Source organism: Tenrec ecaudatus, chromosome 5 (genome assembly GCF_050624435.1).
Source record: "Tenrec ecaudatus isolate mTenEca1 chromosome 5, mTenEca1.hap1, whole genome shotgun sequence".
NCBI lineage: Eukaryota > Metazoa > Chordata > Mammalia > Afrosoricida > Tenrecidae > Tenrec > Tenrec ecaudatus.
In genome coordinates this window covers 968357-986175 of record NC_134534.1, presented here as the reverse complement: position 1 = coordinate 986175, position 17819 = coordinate 968357, and the positions used below count along the sequence as shown (strand labels likewise).

General features: G+C 65.1%; 2 protein-coding genes across 3 annotated transcripts; one reads left to right on the top strand and one right to left on the bottom strand.

Moving 5' to 3' along the window:
- Positions 1-549: 549 nt before the first annotated feature.
- On the top strand, positions 550-5260 carry MAPK15 (mitogen-activated protein kinase 15). The gene is made up of 14 exons (XM_075550511.1): positions 550-618; positions 1494-1592; positions 1816-1845; positions 2059-2149; positions 2621-2751; positions 3074-3237; positions 3343-3482; positions 3813-3870; positions 3981-4118; positions 4210-4315; positions 4400-4571; positions 4704-4765; positions 4871-5011; positions 5096-5260. The coding sequence occupies exons 1-14, from the start codon at positions 550-552 to the stop codon at positions 5258-5260; spliced, it is 1566 nt and encodes a 521-aa protein (XP_075406626.1).
- Positions 5261-7597: 2337 nt separating this feature from the next.
- On the bottom strand, positions 7598-15429 carry FAM83H (family with sequence similarity 83 member H). Of its 2 annotated transcripts, none has more exons than XM_075549167.1 (5): positions 15315-15429; positions 11896-12357; positions 11387-11551; positions 11194-11318; positions 7598-11089 (listed from the first exon to the last, which is right to left on the bottom strand). In XM_075549167.1, exons 2-5 carry the CDS (start codon positions 12340-12342, stop codon positions 8179-8181), a joined length of 3648 nt encoding a protein of 1215 aa, XP_075405282.1. In that variant the 5' UTR covers positions 12343-12357; positions 15315-15429; the 3' UTR covers positions 7598-8178. The 2 variants fall into 2 exon arrangements, with proteins under 2 accessions (XP_075405282.1, XP_075405280.1); XM_075549165.1 differs by lacking the exon at positions 15315-15429 and adding an exon at positions 13554-15233.
- Positions 15430-17819: the final 2390 nt, after the last annotated feature.

The window sequence follows — 17819 nt, the reverse complement described above, 5'->3', positions numbered from 1 at the left end:
GTGGGGGGGGCACCGTAGTGCCCCGCTAAGGCCGCCTTGCGCGCTCCCTCGCGCGGCCCCATTCCAGAAAGTGCCGGCCCTCCCTCACGCTCTGCAGTTGGAGCGACCCTGGAAATCGGGCGCACGCCAGGCTCACGGACGCCAGGCCTGCGGTGGGGACGGGCGCTGCGAGGGCGCCGAAGCATGCAGACTGTGCACGCGCGGAGAACTAGGGCCTCGGCTCCAAGGGCGCGCGCAGAGCCCGGGGTCCGGCGGGGTCACAGGGGGCTGCGCACGGCTCCCGGGACCGCCGGTGGGAGCTGCGGGCACCTGCTCCGTGGGTCTGGCTGGCTGGGGAGAAGTTGGGGGTGTGTGGACAACGCTGGCTCCGGGCCTCGCCCGCCGCGGCCCCGCGGGATTCCAAGGCTGCCTCCGCGACACGACTGGACCCTGGCCCGTCTGGGCGGAGCTTGGCCCGGCCCGCCCCGGCCCCGGAGCGCAAGCGCGGCATCGGTTCCCAAGGCAACTGGAAAACAGCTGCCACGGAGCAGGGTCTGAGTGGGCAGCGGCATGTGCGCGGCGGAGGTGGACGCGCACGTCGCGCAGAGATACCAGCTCAAGCGTCGGCTTGGAAAGGGGGTGAGCGCCGGAGCTCGGGCGTCCAGATTGGGGCGTCCGCCCAGCATCCTCCCGCATCTCTGACTCCGGGAAGCAGATGGCAATCGGGGAGCTCAGAGGGATAGATCGATCCTGCCCCCGCCCGCCGCCACCGTGTTCTTTTCCGTGCCCACTGGACACCTGGGGAGGCGGGCTATGGCCATGGGGCATGGGAGGGGCAGGGCAAATGTGCCCAGGCAAGGTGGCAGAGCCCAGCCACCCCCAGAGCATGAAGGGCCCCATGCCTTAGCCCCTGAGTGACAGTGGATGCCGTCACTTGAGAGCCTTCCAGCTTCTGTGTATAGGAGCAGTTGGTAGGGGGTGGGGTGGGGTAATGGCAAGCAGGGGCCGCCTTCTAGGCACACTGCAGAGAGCCTTCAGGATCTGCTGCAGCTTAAACCTCCCTCCCAGGCCTTCCCTTCTGTGACCTCATCTCTCTGGGCCCCTGCCCCACCCCAGGGTCTCCCCCAGAGCCCCCATGTTCTCCCATCCAAGGTCCTGTAGCCCCCAAGAGTCTCTCCCCTTGTGCTCTCTGAAGCTCCCCAGGGTCTCCCTCTGAGTCCCTTGAAGTTCATGTAGAGTTTTCTTCCAGGGGCTCTGCAGAACCCCCTCTTGCATTCCCCCACATCTTTCTCAAATTCCCCCTCGACCTCATCACTCACCTGATGAAGCTGCCAAGCCCTTGGCAGCAGGCAGGGCACCCTGCATTGTAGAGTGGGGTCCTCACCTCTCACTACAGCCCTGCACAGCTCTGCTACCAGGCCCAGAGTCAGGAAGGGCATCGTCGCATTGGGAGGCAGGGGCCTGGAGGCAGGCAAGAGGCCGGCTTCTGCCCACTAGGCCGACTCTGTCCCCAGGCCTACGGCATGGTGTGGAAGGCAGTGGACAGGACAAGCGGGGAGGTGGTGGCCATCAAGAAGATCTTTGATGCCTTTAGAGATGACACTGATGCCCAGGTGGGGATAGTGGGCAAGGCATGGCCCTTTCTCGCTGGAAGCCCAGGTGTGAGGCCCATCACAGCTCCTCCCATGACTTTCCCCTGCCTTCCCTGCTCCACTCCCCCTGTGCACCCCAGGGGTTCTCCTCCCTTGCCCGCCCAGTGTCTGGGGGCCTTGGGTGGGTGCCTTTTGGACCCTGCTTCCACCAGTTCCGTTGCAGCTTGTTTCTGTCCTATTCCAGAGGACCTTCCGGGAGATCCTGCTCCTCAAGGTATGTCCCTCCCCAAAGGCAGGCTCTCTGGATTGGGGCGGGGGGGTTGCTCTGTGCCTGGTGTGTACTCCCCTCCAGGTATGTATGTCTCTTTCCAGGGGCAGCTTCTTCCAATAAGGGAGGGGCCCAGGGTAAACTCCCGATGGGTCGAGGGTCCCCTTGGTACTCAGGGTGTACCCCCTCCAGCAGCTCCCTCCATGCTTCTCCTCCCAGGAATTTGGGGACCATCCCAACATCATCCGTCTCCTGGATGTGATCCAGGCAGAGAACAATAGGGATATCTACCTGGTCCTCGAGGCTATGGGTGAGAAACTGGGCTGTGTGAGGCTCAACCCCCGGTGTACCTCTGTCCTGCCCAGGACTCCTCCCCAGGTGCCTATAATGGGACTCATGGGCAGCACGCTCCTCCTGTGACCCTTCACCACCAGGGTTCCCTGGCCTGGGTGTGTGTTGGGGAGCAGTGTCCTTGTACCCAGTGTCTCAGTTTGGGAACCAGGGGTTGCCAGACAGTCTACTCTGGACTGGGCTTCTCCGACTGCCCTGGGGCACTTCACCTCCCACTGGCTTCTAGGAGCCACGGGCAGCATGCGACCAGGGTGGGGTCAGTCCCTGCTCCTTTTCTGTTTCTACAGAGTCGTGAGCAGGGCTGCAGGGTGGAGTGGGCTAGCCAGGGACCACACTCATACTCATAGTGCCTCCCCCTGCCCCAGACTCATCTGCACCCCCACAGCCCCTCTCCTCAACACCTCCCCAGACTCACCTGCCCTCCCTGCAGACACGGACCTGAATGCGGTTATACGCAAGGGCAAACTGCTACAGGACACCCACCAGCGCTACATCTTCTACCAGCTCCTCAGGGCCACCAGGTTCATCCACTCGGGCAATGTAGTCCACCGGGACCAAAAGGTGCAGCCCCCAGCATGGCCATCCCTGCCCCTCATCTTCTCCAGCACGGCCATCCCTGCCCCTCATCTCCCCCAGCACAGCCATCCCTGCCCCTTGTCTCCCCCAGCACAGCCATCCCTGTCCCTTGCCTCCCCCAGCACAGCCATCCCTGCCCCTTGTCTCCCCCAGCACAGCCATCCCTGCCCCTTGTCTCCCCCAGCACAGCCATCCCTGCCCCTTGTCTCCACCAGCATGGCCAGCCCTGTCCCGCATCTCCCTCAGCACAGCCACCACGTGCTGGCCGGCGGTCCCAACCCCAGCTCTCATCCCGCCTCTCCCCCAGCCATCCAATGTTCTCTTGAACGCCAACTGCCTGGTGAAGCTCTGTGACTTTGGCCTGGCCCGCTCGCTCAGCCAACTCCTGGAGGGGCCCGAGGCCCAGGCCTTGACAACATATGTGGCCACACGCTGGTACCGGGCCCCGGAGGTGCTACTGTCTTCCTCCAGGTAATAGTGAGAAACACTCCCTCCCCTTGCAGCGCCCCCAGGGTGTGGCCTCCTCTGCCTGGGAGTCCCCCAGGCCATGTCCCCTTGCCACTCCCCCTCTCCCAGGTACAGCCCTGGCCTGGACATGTGGAGTCTGGGCTGCATCCTGGCGGAGATGCTGAGGGGGCGGCCGCTGTTCCCTGGCTCGTCCACCCTCCATCAGCTGGAGCTCATCCTGCAAAGTGTACCTGTGCCCTCGGAGCGTGGTGAGCCAGGCTCCTGGTGCCACTGGCTGCCTGAGCTGTGGGGACACCGATCTGGCTGGGGCTGCACAGAGAGGCAGGGTGGGGTCCAGGAGTCTAGGGGGCTTGGGCCTGGAGGGAAGCTACTGGGTAGGAGCCAAGGGGAGCTGGGGTCATCCTTCTTAGGGGGGACACTCCGTGGAGGACAGGGCTGTCCCTCTGCTGTCCTGAGTGGTGGCTACAGGGGCATCTCCTGCAGTGAGAGGGCTCTGGACAAGGGCACGTGTGTCCTCTGGGAGGTGGACACTCCCTTCCTCTGCCCACTTCACATCACCGGGGCGCCTGCACCCCCAGACTTAGCGGCTCTTGGCTCCAGCTACAGCGCTGTGGTTCTGCACCGTCTGGGGGCACGGTGAGTGGGCAGGGAGGGGAGGGCGAGAGGACTTCCAGCCTCATCAGCGACCAGGCTGAGCCCAGGAGGCTGGCAGTCTGCGGAGGAGGTACAGTCTTGGCTGCCCACAGGCCACGGCAGACGCTGGACGCTCTTCTGCCACCGGACACTCCACCAGAGGCGCTGGACCTGCTCAAGCGACTCTTGGTGTTTGCTCCCGACCAGCGGTTGAGCGCGGCTCAGGCCCTGCAGCACCCCTACGTGCAGAGGTTCGGCATGGGGGCCGGGCCAGGGTTTCCCAAGAGCGGGAAAAGGCAGGCCTGCCGCTGTTCTCCCACGCCCACCTTGTTCACGCCACAGGTTCCACTACCCGGCCCTCGAGTGGACCCTGGGAGCGGACGTGCAGCTTCCGGTGCGTGAAGGGGAGCGGCTCTCAGCTGCAGAGTACCGCAGCCGCCTCTATCAGGTGCGCCCAGTCCCCATGCCCCGCCCCTCACCTCCGAGCGCCCCTCCTCCACCCAGCACCTCTGAGCACCCTTCCATCCCGCAGCTGATCCAGGAGTGGAGAGAACACCCGCAGGACCAGAAACAGGAGAGGCTGGGGGGCGCGACGCCAGGGGCAGGGTCTCGGGTTTCTGCGCTCCACCTGGGAGCTGCCCCACAGCTCTCCTGCCAGCCGAGAGGCAGGCCACTGGACAGCCCGGTCCAGGACCCCACACTCGGTGCGTGAATTTGGATACCTCCCCTTAGAGTGAGACCTTTGTCCCTCTGTGTGTCCCCCAACATGGGCTCATCTGCCGACTCCACAGAGGCCCCCATTGGAGCAAAGACCCTCCTCCAGCTTCCACCCCCAGGAGGCTTCCAGGTTGGGCTCCGGCCCCTGGGGGCATCAGAGCCCTGTGATGCAGCCTTGTGGGTGAGTCGGGTGGGGGTTGGGGGGGCCTCTCCCACCCCTTCCTCTGTCCTTCCTGAGGGCCCACCACATTCCAGTCCACCACTGACAAAGTCCGCCCTGCCCCAGGTGAAGCCCCAGGCCAGGGGGTCCGAATCCTCTCTGACTTTGCAGGCCGCAGCTCAGGCGGCCCACCAGGCCCTTATCCGGAGAGACCGACCCCCTGGCCGTGGGACGAGGTCAGCTGGAGCCCCACAGGTGAGCCCCCACGTGCCCTGTACCCTTCCATCCTGGGGGGCCCTCCCTTCTTGGGCCCCAACTCATGTCTAGGTCTGTGGCCTGATTCCGCAGGAGGCCCTGTATGAGTCCAGACCTGGCCGGAGAATGCTTTCTGTCTCCGCCTTGCTGGGGGCCCAGGGGGCTGCAAGGGCCATGCTTGGGGGCTACTCCCAGGCCTATGGAACTGTCTGCCACTCTGCGCTGGGTCTTCTGCCCCTGCCTCCAGGGTCCCACACGTGAGCTGCCCCTCTTCCCTCCCCATGCCCCTGCCCAATTCCAGTTTGGCCCTTCCTTTCCCGGAGACCCCCAGCATTCCTCTATCTGTCCCGTAATTCCACACTCCTTGGCCCTCCTCCTCTCTCCCTCCTCTTCCCATCCCTCCACTCTTTGTCCCTGGAGCTCTTGCCCCTCCCTTAAGACCTGCCCCTTGGTGGACCCGAGTCTCCTAGACCCTGTCCCTTCCCAGTGACCTTTGGTAATAAAGTCTCCCTGTCCTCCCTGCCTGTCTCCCTGACCTTCTGTGGGCCCCGCCCCTCTGGGTAGTCTCCACACAGCTCCCCCCCCCCCCCCCCCAGGACACAGCTTCCTTCTGCTAACACCCTTCCCTGCCCATCTGGCTCCAATCACTGGGGGGCCTGCAAAGCAAGGTTGGGGCAGCTTCCTGTGCATCATGGGATAGCCCTGCTAGCCCCCTTCACAGAGCACAAGACCCCATGGGTCCTCAGGGGGCAGGGTCAGGTGTGTGTGTGACCTGACCCTGAACCAGAGGGAAGGAAGAGTAAGGGAGGGGGAGCCCCCTTCTAGTGTGTGGCCAGGAGCACAGACCCTGCCAGAACCCCAGCTTCTGCCCACCACACCCACCCCAACAGCAGGGTCTCAGGCCAGGGCCTAGGGGAGCACTAAGGTGGCCTGCTGTGGCTGGTCATGGGAGGATGCCTTGTAGGAATACAGGGTCCCTCCTCTAAGGGCCTTGTGTGGCTGGGGGAAAGGGACAAGGAGATTGCTGGGGTTGGGGGCTCACACCCCACCCACACTTGGCCGGAGCTTGATTTCTGCACTTCATGTCCCGGGTACCCTGCCTGAGGGAGTGCCCCGCGCACCAAGTGCGTTCTGTGCTGCAGGGGGCTGACTGCTGCCGGGGTGGGGGGCGGGAGGGGCGGGATATAGTGAGAGGAGCTGGTGGTCCCTGGGACAGGACTGTATGGGGGGAAAGGCAGACAGGGAACACCAGAAACCTGGGAGAGGCGGGGCTGCCAGATGGGTGCTGAGCCATCTCCTGAGGGGCTCTGGTGGGCAGGCAGTCTGTGGCGCTTCGGGAACCTGAGGCACAGTGGGGTGGGGACAAGCCAGAGGGCTAGAACACCTGTGCAAGGGCACAGGTGAGGGAAGCTCCATGGGGCTTTGGGACGGGGGACCTGGGCAGGGGCCAGTAGATGGTGAGGAAGGGAAAGATGCCAGCAGAGGGGGGGACCCCGGGGAGCCCGCAGTGAAGTGCACACACAGTGCAGATGCCATTGATATCGACAGTGTGCACTCCATGAATCATCAGAACGGACTGTGCGCTACTGCTCTCCCCAATGTACAAAGTCCCCTTTCAGGAGGTAGCCTAGGCATGAGGTGTCCCTGGGAGATGCGGCCGGAAGCCACCTGCCCCTCTGCCCTCCCCTAGTGGCCAGGCTTGGAGGTTCAAGTGCTGACAAGGGCAGCAGGCCAGAACTGCTCCAGCTCCTTGGACCCTGGTGAACCCCTCCACCTGTCCCTGCTTTCACCCCACCCTGGCCAGAAGCTCTGGGAAGCCGACAGCGTGACTGCTGCCTGGTACCCAATGTCCCTTTCACAAAAGCGACCACTTCAAAGAGCAGAAGGGAGCCACCCCCTCACCCACCGGAGTGGATAATGATGTGGACCTCCACTGCAGTCTCACGGCACCCCCCCGGGATACGGGCTGGGCTGGCACGGGACCCACCAGCCGCTCCAAGGGAGACAGTGGGGCTGTGAACTCCCACTGAGGTGGGGCTACTCAGGAATGCTCAGGGGCAGTCCTTCCTGGTCCCTGTGAGTCAGTGTGGGCTCCACGGCGGTGGGTGGGGCCTTACACCCATGCTAGGATCCCCCAGTGGTGCAGAGGGTGGCCATGCATGGGCACGAACCAAAAGCTTGACGAGCTACTGAAAAACAGCCTCTGAAAACCCTTGTACGGGAGGGAGTGGCATGCTGAACTCTGAAACCTTTGAGGTTACCAGGAGTGAGGGTCAATCAGAGGCAGCCAGGGATACCGGGACACCCCCTACCCTGGGAAATATTTTGTGTCTGGTAGCAAGATGTCTCGCTTCAAATGAAGTAAAACAAGAGGAGGGGCCAGCCTGCCTGGATAGTCCCTGCCTGTCAGTGACTGAATCAAAGGAAACCAACAGTATGGGTGGAACTGGGTCTGCCAAGGCTGGGGGTGGGGGAGTATGTTGTCCACAGGCTTCCCTGCTCCAGACCTCGGCCTTTGGGGTCTAGGCTGGCTGGTGGGGGTGTCCCCAGGCAAGTGCTGGTGCATGTGGGTTACAGGACAGTTCACAAGGCTGGGTTGCGTCCTGTGTCCGGACTGGATTTTATTGTGTGGCCAAGTCTGCTGCCCCCCACCGAGGGCCATGTACTCGCTGTGCCTAGTTGGAGCAGACCCCTCCGCGGGGCGGTCCCTCGGGGATCTCTGTGGTGCCCCCTCCTGGCGATGGCCCCCAAGGACATCCTTTGGGTCTGCAGCCAGCCCTCCCTTCCAGAGGCCCCCAGAGGTGGAGTCCCAGCAGGGGAGGAAGAAAGGCAGGTCTGGAAAGAGACAGAGAGGAAGGGAGGGAGAGAGAGAGTGGTCAGGTGACAGTGCAGCCAGGAGCCCATGGGGAGGAGCTGGAGATCACACAAGACCTGAGAGTGAGGATTGGGATAGTGGCCCCAACAGACCTGGGACCAGAAACCCAGAGAGATTGAGGATGCAGGGTTGGGGAGGCCCAGGAGGAGGTGCTTTGAGAAGGGAGCTCGGGGGAGAGCCCCAGGGAAGAGGGAACCACCAGCCCACCTCGACTGCTTGCACTTAGGCCCAGAGACTCAGGTCTCAACCCAGGGGGTAGCCTGAGTGGCGGGTGGTAGCGGTTTGCCTGGCGTGGGCTGGGGCCTCACTTCTTGCTCTTGAACGTGCCCAGGATCTTGGGCATGAACTTGCCCACCTTGCTGTCCCTCGTGTCCTCCTCGGCGGGGCTCTCTCCGGCGCTCGGCCCGCCAGCCTCCTCCTTTTTGCAGAAGACCTCGAAGCGGCTGTACACGCGCTTCTCTTTGCGCATGCTCTCCATGCGCCGCAGCAGCCGGTCGCGCTCCTCTGAGTTAGCAGGCAACGTGCGGCTAAGTCGGCTTTGCGCCCCAAGGCTGTCAGAGCGGAAGATGGCCGAACACTTATCCTTGTCAGACATGTCGGGGGCCAAGCCGCTAGTGGCTGGCGTGCGGCCCAGCTCGGGACTGCTGTGGGCCAGGCTGGGGCCTGGCGCCGGGGTCCCGCGGAGCTTCTGGCCATGTGCACTGATCTGCTCCAAAATAACCTTGGTGTCGTCCCGCAGGTTACTGCTGTACAAGGCGTTGGCCGTGGCTGAGGCCACACGGACCCCCCGGGGGACCCGCTCCTCGGCGGCGGCCTCGGTGCTGTCGCCTCGGCCCAGTGACGGTCGCCGGGGGCTCTCGGGCTGCCCGTTCTCCTGAGGCGCTGCAAAGCTGCCTTCTTCGTCATGCCGCCGCTCACCCTTGGGGCTCAGCAGCTGCCGAAGGCGCAGAGACCCCTTGCGCAAGACCTCCATAGGACCCCCCGCTGACTCCTCCGAGAGCCCTGCTTTCGGAGACTCCCCGGCCAAGGCAAGGGTGAGGCTGCTCCTGCGCTCGGGCACCGGGGGCACGGGGCTGCCCCTGCGCTCGGGCACCGGGGGCACGGGGCTACCCCTGCGCTCGGGCACCGGGGGCACGGGGCTGCCCCTGCGCTCGGGCACCAGGGGCACGGGGCTGCCCCTACACTCGGGCATGGGGGACACGGGGCTGCCCCTGCGCTCTGGGTAGGCGGAAGTGGGGCTCCCTTTTTGCTCCGTGGGTCCTGGTGTGGGACTGCCCTTGAGAGGTGGGAACCCAGGCGTGGGACTCCCCCTGCGCTCTGGGTAAGGTGCAGCTGCGTTCCCTTTCGGCTCTCCATGGGGCACGTGGTGCGCCCTGGGTCTGTCCGGCGGGGGGCTGTCCCGCCCCTGAGGTGAGGCTGCCCGGTCCTGGGCTGAGATGAAGCGGGAGGGCAATCGGTCGGCGCCGCTCCGGCCCAGCGTGTCGAGCAGCTGCGCAGCGGTGAGCGTGGCGGCGCCCGGCTGCCGCTCAGCCTCCTGGTGCAGCCGCTGCGCGAAAGAGTCGCGCAGGTCAAGCAGGCAGCTCTCTAGGCTGCGGCGTTCACCCCCAGTGCCTCCTGGCGCTGCCACCTCCTCCTTCCACGCCTGGGACACCACCGCCTTGCTGTGGCTGGCCATGGTGACGGCGCCACCACCCGGATCCCGAGTGGGGCCCTTGTACTTCTCCAGGAGCTCGGCCACCTTGGCAGAGGCGGTGGAGCGTACAGCCTCGCCGCCGGGGCCCAACGTCTCGCTGACCGTCTGCTGCTTGTGTAGCAGCTGCACCCGTTCCGTGGTGGCGGCGGTGGCTGCGGCCCCCCCGCCCGCACTTTCTGCCTGTGACGCGCTGAAGATCAGAGAGGAGCGCAGCCGCGAGCTGCGCTGGATCAGCGGGTTCAGGCGGGAGCGAAACGAGTCCTGCTTGACCAGGCAGGATTCCTCCGGACTGTCGCGCTCTGAGCTGTCACCACCACCGGTGCTTGGCCCCAGGCCCTGGGCTGGGAAGGCCATGGGCCCACGGAGGGCCGAAGGGAGCAGGTCTCCCGCGGGCCCGCGGCCCATCACGTCATCGTCATAACTCTCAGCCTCCATGGGCGCAGGCAGGCCCTCGTCGCTGGCGTCCTCACCATGGGAGCCACTCAAGTATGAGGCTAGGCGCCAGTTTCGCAGACCGGCCCGGCCCTCGGGACCGCCCCGACGGTCTGGCTCCTCCTCGGGAGCCGCCTCCGGGCCGAACCTGGCAGTAGCCTGGCACGGGAAGCGCTGACCCAGGTTGGGGCGGAGGGGCCCTGAGGGCTCCAGGCCGCGCGGTCCCGCCTCGAAGGCGGGGTCCGAGCCATAGCGCACCTCGCGCGACGCGCTAGATGGCACATAGTCCAGGCGCAGGTGGCCTTCGGGCCCCAGCTCAGGGTAGCGAGGCCCGCCTCCCAGCGCGAAGTCGTCGGGCTCGGTGAAGCCCGGGCGGCCGCCGCGCAGCTTCTCGAAGAGGCCCTGGGGCCGCGGGGGCGCGAGCTGCGGGTCCCACTGATAGTGCTGCTGGTAGAGCTGGTCGCGGTGGAAGTGGCTGGTCTGGAAGCGGAAGTCGTCGCCATGGCTCAGGAAGGTCTGGCGCGACACCTGCCGCGCCGCGGCGAAGTTCTCCACGGCGCCCGCGCCGCCGTCGGCCGCTGCAGCGTAGCTGTGCCGCTTGTAGGCGTTCATCTCCAGGTGCCGCGCCTGCACGAAGCCGCGCGGCCCTGCCAGCTCCCCGCCCAGCCCGGCCTCGCCGTCCAGCCGCCGCGGCAGCGGCCGCATCCCCATGCCTGCGTGCGGCTCCAGGGCGCCCCCAGGGCCCCGCGGCGGCTCCTCGCGGCGGAAGGCCGACAGGAAGTGCCGGTCGGGGTCGAGGAAAGAGGGGAAGCCCAGGCCTTCATCCCGCGGCGGCTGGAACAGCAGGTGCGCACGTTTGGGGAAAGAGAACGGGGTCATCGCCCCGGGCCCCGGGCCCCCCATGAGCGGCCCCGCACCCGTGTACGGAGCCAGAGCGTAGGCGTCCATGCGGGCCAGCGCCCCGGCCGAGGGCACCAGCGGCTCGGACTGGGCAAAGAGGATACGGAACTCCTCGTCGAAGCTGGACACGAGCTCTCCCTGGAACACGTGCGCCAGGCTGCGGTGGATCTTCTCGAAGGACCACATGAAGCTGCGGGAGGCGGGCAGTCAGGGAGGGGCGGGGATTGGGGAGGGGCGGGGCTCGGAGGCGGGTGGATGGGACTGAGGACCCTAGGACAGGGGCTGGGCACGCACCTGTAGTTCCCGCTCATCACCACAGCGCAGTCCACCAGCAGGAACTTCTCCTTCACGTGGCCCTTGAAGGACTTGCCGGTGCGGCAGTAGTAGGTGGGGCCGGCCACAGTGCGCACGCGCAGGAACTGAGGGAGGGAGCAGCATGGGTGAGTCTCTGCCAAGGGGCCTCTTCGCCCACCCCGCGATCACTCACATCCACGTGGTGCAGGTTGACGCGGCACTTGTCTGCCATGTCCAGGAAAAGCTGTGCGTTCATCTCGTCCAGCAGGATGTACACGGGGACGCGGCGTGCTGCCGCCTCCAGCACCTCGCTCAGCAGGTCCACATCGGTGAACATGTCCATGACCACAGCCACCACCTGTGAGGGTGCCCAAGATGAAGGCCAGACTCCCGTGCCCCACCTTCCCGCCTGGGTGCCCTGATCCTCTGGAGCACCAGTAAACACTGCCTGAGGTCTCAGGGGTAAAGGGCTGCTGAAGGATAGGCCCTGCCTCCTAGTGGGTGCCCCCAGGTTGGGACAGGGTCTGGCTAGGGGAATGTATCAGGCTGAGGGGACCCCAGCCCCCAGACTCCCTGCTGCAGCCATGGGCTGTGACTGTAGCTGAGTCCCCTGGGCTTGAACCCAAAGTCCCCACCCCAAGCTGGCCATCCTCTGGTGCTTCACCAGGCTCTCTTGCATCTGGCTCCATCAGGGCTGCCCACCTGCTGAGCAGAGCGGATCATCCTTCGAGCCTCATCCTTGATGCTGGGGCTGTCTGGGGGTGGGGGCTGCACCAGGGTGGTGACCTCAGTGCCCTGGAAGCCAAAGGTCAGGGGCCAGCCCAGGTCCAGCTCAGGCACGGCCTGGTCTGAGTTCATAGGCCAGTAGGTGCCTGAGGAGCCGTCCATGTCCATGTCGGGTGGGCTGCCTTCCGGGGGCTCCCGGGCAGCATGCTGAGGGGGCCTCAGGTGTCGACTGACATGCTCCAGTTCCTCGGGGCACAGGAAGGCAGGAGCCCCCTCTGTCGCCAGGAAACGGCTATAGGCCTCTGTCCCGCCCTCGGCCAGGGCATCCACGGCCAGCCGGTAGTACTCCTTGTAGTGAGGGGGTAGGTACCCAGGGGCCAGCGGGTTGTCCCCCTGAGAGGAGCTCTGGGATCGACGGGCCATGTTTCTGCAGGGGACCTGTGGGAGGGGGCAGAGGTATGTCACCCAGAGCAGAGATCCCTCCCCTGCTCAGAGACACACACTAGGGAAGGGACCTTGGAATACAGCCCAGCCTGGCCTACAGGGCTGACACCCCAAGCCTGTGTGGGTTCAGATGGGGAAGAGACACCTGGGCACAGCACGGAGTCCCCGTTTCAGCCCCAGGGCCTAGGGATGACTTCACCCCCAGCTCAGGTAGGGCCTTGGCTCCTCCCCGTAAAAGGCCTGTTACCAAGGAGCTGCTTCTGACTCATGGCTATCCCAAAACTGGAAACAGAGCAGCGTCCCGGAAGGAGCCTGGAGGCAGAGGTGTGTGAAACAGACTGGCTGATCCTAGGTCCACAGTTGTGTGCTTCTGGGAAGACTGGCAGCTTTGGAGACCCTGTGGGGCAGCTCTGCCCGGTCCTGTGGGATCCCCATGAGTTGGACTCTAGGGAGCAGGCAGCCAGGCCTTCCTTCTGTGGCACTGCCGGGTGGGTCTGAGCAAACTATGGTGTCCCAGGAGCCCATCCATCCCACTCCCCATTCATGATCACATTTGACTTCAGTGGTCCTGTGTGTGAGGGGAAGGAGTTTCTCTGTGAACTGGGACCTCCATTACAGCACTCTCTAAACATGAAATGCGGTGTGACTGTTGGTGGGAGGACGAATATAACCTAGGCAGCTGACACCATAGCCACTTTCCCCTCCAGGTGTTAAAGGACAGGAATGCCTTCTCATGGCCCCACCCCCATGGTGTCACTGGCTACACCCCCTCAGGCCTGACCCGTCCCCTGCGGAACCCAGCTCTCAGAATTGGCCATGCCAAGCACAGGAATGCCCCGGGCACGCAGGCTGAGATGGCTGCTATTCTCGGATGGTGGGGGCAGCCAGCCCACAGATCAGAGCGAATATACTTAAGATGTGTTCAGGTCCTGCCCCTGTGACAGTAACCTTGCTGGAAAGAGGATCTTTGAAGATGTCATCCGTTAACATGAGGTCACATGGGAACACATGTGTGTGACCACCTGAGTGGGGTCTCCTGAGAGACAGAGGGCGACGGTCACGTGAACAGGGAGGCAGTGCTCTTGCTCCTGCGCTGAGGCCATCCCAGACCAGGAACCCCGTGTGGGCCCCTGAACCTGGCCTCCTGCCTCCAGGGCCACACATCCATGTCTGCTCTTAGAAGGCCCCACCTTGGGTACTTTGGGTCTGTAGCTTCTGGGCACACAAGGCCTCCATCTCATGCTCCCTTGGGTCTTTCAAGGTCGCAGCCCATCTTGGGTTGTCACCATCTTCATAGACCTGGGCTGCAGACTGTCCTCATCAGGACCCTCCACATGGCAGTGACGACTCCCCCCATGTCATTGGGCCCTTATCTTTCCCATGCTTCACGCCCTGCCTCTCCATGGGCCCACCTGGATACCTGTCTGCCTTGTGCCCACTACACCCCATCATGGCACTTGAGTATCTTCTCTGCACTGAGGCCTAGAGTTGGTCCTGTCTGGGGGGTGGACTTGCTGGCTGTCCCTGTCCCCAACAGCAGGGCTCTCTGATCAGGCAGGGTGGGCATTGGCCAACTAGGCAGCACTGGGCCAGGATACAGGTGCCTGCTGACCTGGGGCCATGTCTTGCTGAAGGTGGGGGACTGCCTGCTCCCAATGTGCTATCCAACTGCATGTGGGCCCCACTGCCTCCCTAGGGACAATGTGTCATACGGGGTGAGTGGTCACATCACTAGGGCTGGTCTGTAGTATCTGCACTGTAGCCCCAGGGTGGGACTTTGGGGATGGGCTGTTTCCAGGTGCCCTCACTGCACTGGGGTCTGACTGCCCATTCTCAGGCAGAAAATATGACAGAGGGCACTGCCAGCTGACTATGTGAGGGGCACACTTCACCCTTGGGGAGGGGTACTGCCCCATCTGATGCCCCTGGGTAGAGCCAAGCTTCAAGTTGAAGGGTCCTCCAGGACTTGGGTATCATTGTGGATGAGAGGCCTCCCCCACAACACTTGACCTTCAGTGAGGGAAGAATTTCCAAACTTCATCCCCAGACATGGGATTTCATGTTCCTCTCTGTCCTCCACCCTCCTCCCACCCCAACTACCCTGCTCACCCACACATTTGCCTACTGCAGGGCAGGTGGCACGGAGGGAGGGGCCTGATCCCACCTAGTCCAGTGACTCAGCAGCAACCTGCACTTCTGCCATTGACTTCTGATCTGAAGTCTGACAAACCACCAGGACTGTCACTGTCCACCCCGCAGGAAGTGGGCCTTGGAGTGGCTGGAAAGGGGACTGGGAGTTGGGCAAATACTCAAAGGGGCAGCACTGTGCCAAGTAGGGCAGGGCATGGTGAGAGGCTGTGGGGGTGAGGGTGGGGTGTCGGGCTGGGAGGTGGGATCGAAGGGATGGGACTTCCAACCGGAAGTTGGTAGCTGAGGGGTGAACAGGCTAGCAGACCCCAGGAAGTTATCGGCTGGCCGCGGTGTGGGTTATGGGCCATGAGTGGGCCTCCCTTGTGCCTCCATTCCACAGCCCTTCCGTGGCCGGGGCAGGTGTTCCCAGGGAAGGTGAGGCAGCATTCGGCCCCCCCCACCCCAGACTCCAGCTAGGCCATTTTGGCCTGGGCACCCTCCTGATTCTCGTCCCCTTCCCCTAGGTGCTGGGGGGGAGGGGGCAACGTCGCCCGACCACGCCGCACATGTGACTGATACCCCCCCCACTCGGGCTCACGGCTCACCCCACGCACGCACCCCGACTCCCGCCGGCTCCGGGTCGCCGCCCAGACACGGGCGACAGGGGTGCGAGGCAGGAGGGTGCCCCGGGACGACGGGGGCGGGGGTGCAGGGTCGTCGGAAGGGGAGCTCAGGGCCGCCCGCCCACCACCCCGCCCTGTCGGTCAGCCTCAGCCTCCCCATCGGGAGACGTTTCGCCCGGCTGCGGGAGGGGTCCCTACCTGGCCAGGTGCGCGGGGTCTCGGCAGAGGGGCAGCAGGAGCCGACCGCCGCCCAGCGGCCCTCGCGGTCCGGCAGCCACTCCCTGCGCCGCCCGCCCGTCTGCCCGGCCTGATTCACGCGCCGCCCCCGCCCCGCCCGCCGCGGCCTGCCCGGGCAGCACCTGGGGGCGGAGCGCCCCACCCGCCGGCGCGCCCGCATTCCTGCGCCTGTGCCCCCCGCCGCGCCCGCGCGTCCCCCCGGGCCCGGCCCGCGCCCCCAGCCCCGAACCCATGCCCGCCCCCCGCCGCGCCGCCCCCGGCCCCGGCCCGCCAGTGTCCCGAGACCCAGAGCCGCGATCTCGTCCCAGCCCTCCCGGGGACCCCAAGGCCCGCCCCTGCCCGCCCCACCCGGCCCGTGGCGCGCGACCCTGGGCGTGCGAGAGCCTAACCGAGGGTTTCAAGGCCCTACGCTTGACCCTTGACCCTCGCCCCGGAAGGGGAGGTGAGTCGGAAGTTCCGGCCCAGGTCGCTAGGGAACCGGCCAGACGGCGCAGGGGGCGGGGCCTCGGGTAGGCTAGGCCAGGTTGGCAGGCAGGTGAAGGTGAGGTGGCGGCGGGGCCGCGCCCGGGACCGGAGCGCCCACGCGCAGAGGTGACACCCCAAGTATCGACCCCCGAAGGGACGGGATCCCACGCCCAGGGCACCCTCGATGCACCCCATTCTCCCACACAGCTGACCCCACCCGGACCGATGACCCTGACGTAGAGCGGGGCGCGGGTACGGTGGAACCCTGCGGGCACGATCCTCGCGGCACTGGCCCCGCTGCCGCGGCGATTGCAGCTCCTAGCGCCCCGCCGTCAGCCGTGAGGACGAGCGGCTACCCTCCGCTTCGTCCTGCTGAGATGGGCTGACCTTAGAACCGCTGACGGGGGCTCCTTCCCACAAGCCAAAACACACAAGCACGTTCACGGCATCGACCTGCTGACGGCACGGAGCGAGCCTGTAGGGCAGGGTAGAAGCGCTCCTGTGAGTTTCCGAGACTGTCACCTTTTACAGGAGTAGACAGCCCGTCTTTCTCCTGGGAAACGGAGTGGTTTCAGACTTCAGAAGTCAGGGATTGCAACCATCAGGCGAGGCGCACCCAGAGCACAAGCCCCTTCCTCGCCCAACACTCACCCAAGCTCACTCCAAGCTCCTGCCCCAAATGCCTGTTTCCCCAGACTCTCTGGGGGGATGCCCTTTGCTGCCTGAATGATCTGACCTGTCCCCCGCCAATACCCTGCCCCTCTCCTGCCTGTCCCGCACCTCAGCACCCCGTTCCTCCCTTGTCCACCTCACCTGTGCCCCAGCATCCTGCTCCTCTCCTGCCCACCCTCCCTGTGCCCACAGGACCCTGCGCCTCTCCTGCCTACTCTACCTGTGCCCATAGCACCCTGTGCCTCTCCTGCCCACCCTGCCTGTGCCCACAGTACCCTGTGCCTCTCCTGCCCACTCTACCAGTGCCCACAGCACCTTGCTCCTCTCCTACCCACCCTCCCTGTGCCCAAAGCACCCTGCTCTTTTCCTGCCTACTCTACCTGTGCTCCCAGTACACTGTTCCTCTCCTGCCCAGCCTCCCTGTGCCCACAGGCCCCTGCTCCTCTCCTGTCGACTCTACCTGTGCCCCCAGCCCCTGCTCCTCTCCTGTCGACTTTACCTGTGTCCCCAGCCCCTGCACCTCTCCTGCCCACTCTACCTGTGCTCCCAGCACACTGCTCCTCTCCTGCCCACTCCACCTGTGCCCACAGCACCCTGCACCTCTCCTGCCCACTCCACATGTGCCCACAGCACCTCTCCTGCCCACTCCACCTGTGCCCACAGCACCTCTCCTGCCCACTTCACCTGTGCCCACAGCACCCTGCACCTCTCCTGCCCACCCTGCCTGTGCCCACAGCACCCTGCACCTCTCCTGCCCACCCTGCCTGTGCCCACAGCCCCTGCTCCTCTCCTGCCCACTCCACCTGTGCCCACAGCACCCTGCACCTCTCCTGCCCACTCCACCTGTGCCCACAGCACCCTGTACCTCTCCTGCTCACTCCACCTGTGCCCACAGCACCCTGCACCTCTCCTGCCCACCCTGCCTGTGCCCACAGCACCCTGCACCTCTCCTGCCCACCCTGCCTGTGCACACAGCACCCTGCACCTCTCCTGCCCACCCTCTGTGCCCACAGCCCCTGCTCCACTCCTGCCCACTCTACCTGTGCTCCCAGCACCCTGCACCTCTCCTGCCCACTCTACCTGTGCTCCCAGCACCCTGCACCTCTCCTGCCCACTCTACCTGTGCTCCCAGCACCCTGCACCTCTCCTGCCCACTCTACCTGTGCTCCCAGCACCCTGCACCTCTCCTGCCCACTCTACCTGTGCTCCCAGCACCCTGCACCTCTCCTGCCCACTCTACCTGTGCCCACAGCACCCTGCTCCTTTCTGCCCACTCCACCTGTGCTCCAAGCACCCCTCCTCTCCTGCCCACCCTGCCTGTGCACACAG

What these genes read in the sequence shown, in the direction of transcription:
- MAPK15 (XM_075550511.1), top strand. Translation starts at nt 550, where the DNA reads ATGTGCGCGGCGGAGGTGGACGCGCACGTCGCGCAGAGATACCAGCTC. An exon ending in CTGCACCGTCTGGGGGCACG is followed by an intron (nt 3,871 to 3,980) that starts GTGAGTGGGCAG and finishes GGCTGCCCACAG; the next exon opens with GCCACGGCAGACGCTGGACG. An exon ending in ACCGCAGCCGCCTCTATCAG is followed by an intron (nt 4,316 to 4,399) that starts GTGCGCCCAGTC and finishes TCCATCCCGCAG; the next exon opens with CTGATCCAGGAGTGGAGAGA.
- FAM83H (XM_075549165.1), bottom strand. Translation starts at nt 13,604, where the DNA reads ATGAGATGGAGGCCTTGTGTGCCCAGAAGCTACAGACCCAAAGTACCC. An exon ending in ACAGACCCAAAGTACCCAAG is followed by an intron (nt 12,358 to 13,553) that starts GTGGGGCCTTCT and finishes CCCCTCCCACAG; the next exon opens with GTCCCCTGCAGAAACATGGC. An exon ending in TGATCCGCTCTGCTCAGCAG is followed by an intron (nt 11,552 to 11,895) that starts GTGGGCAGCCCT and finishes GCACCCTCACAG; the next exon opens with GTGGTGGCTGTGGTCATGGA.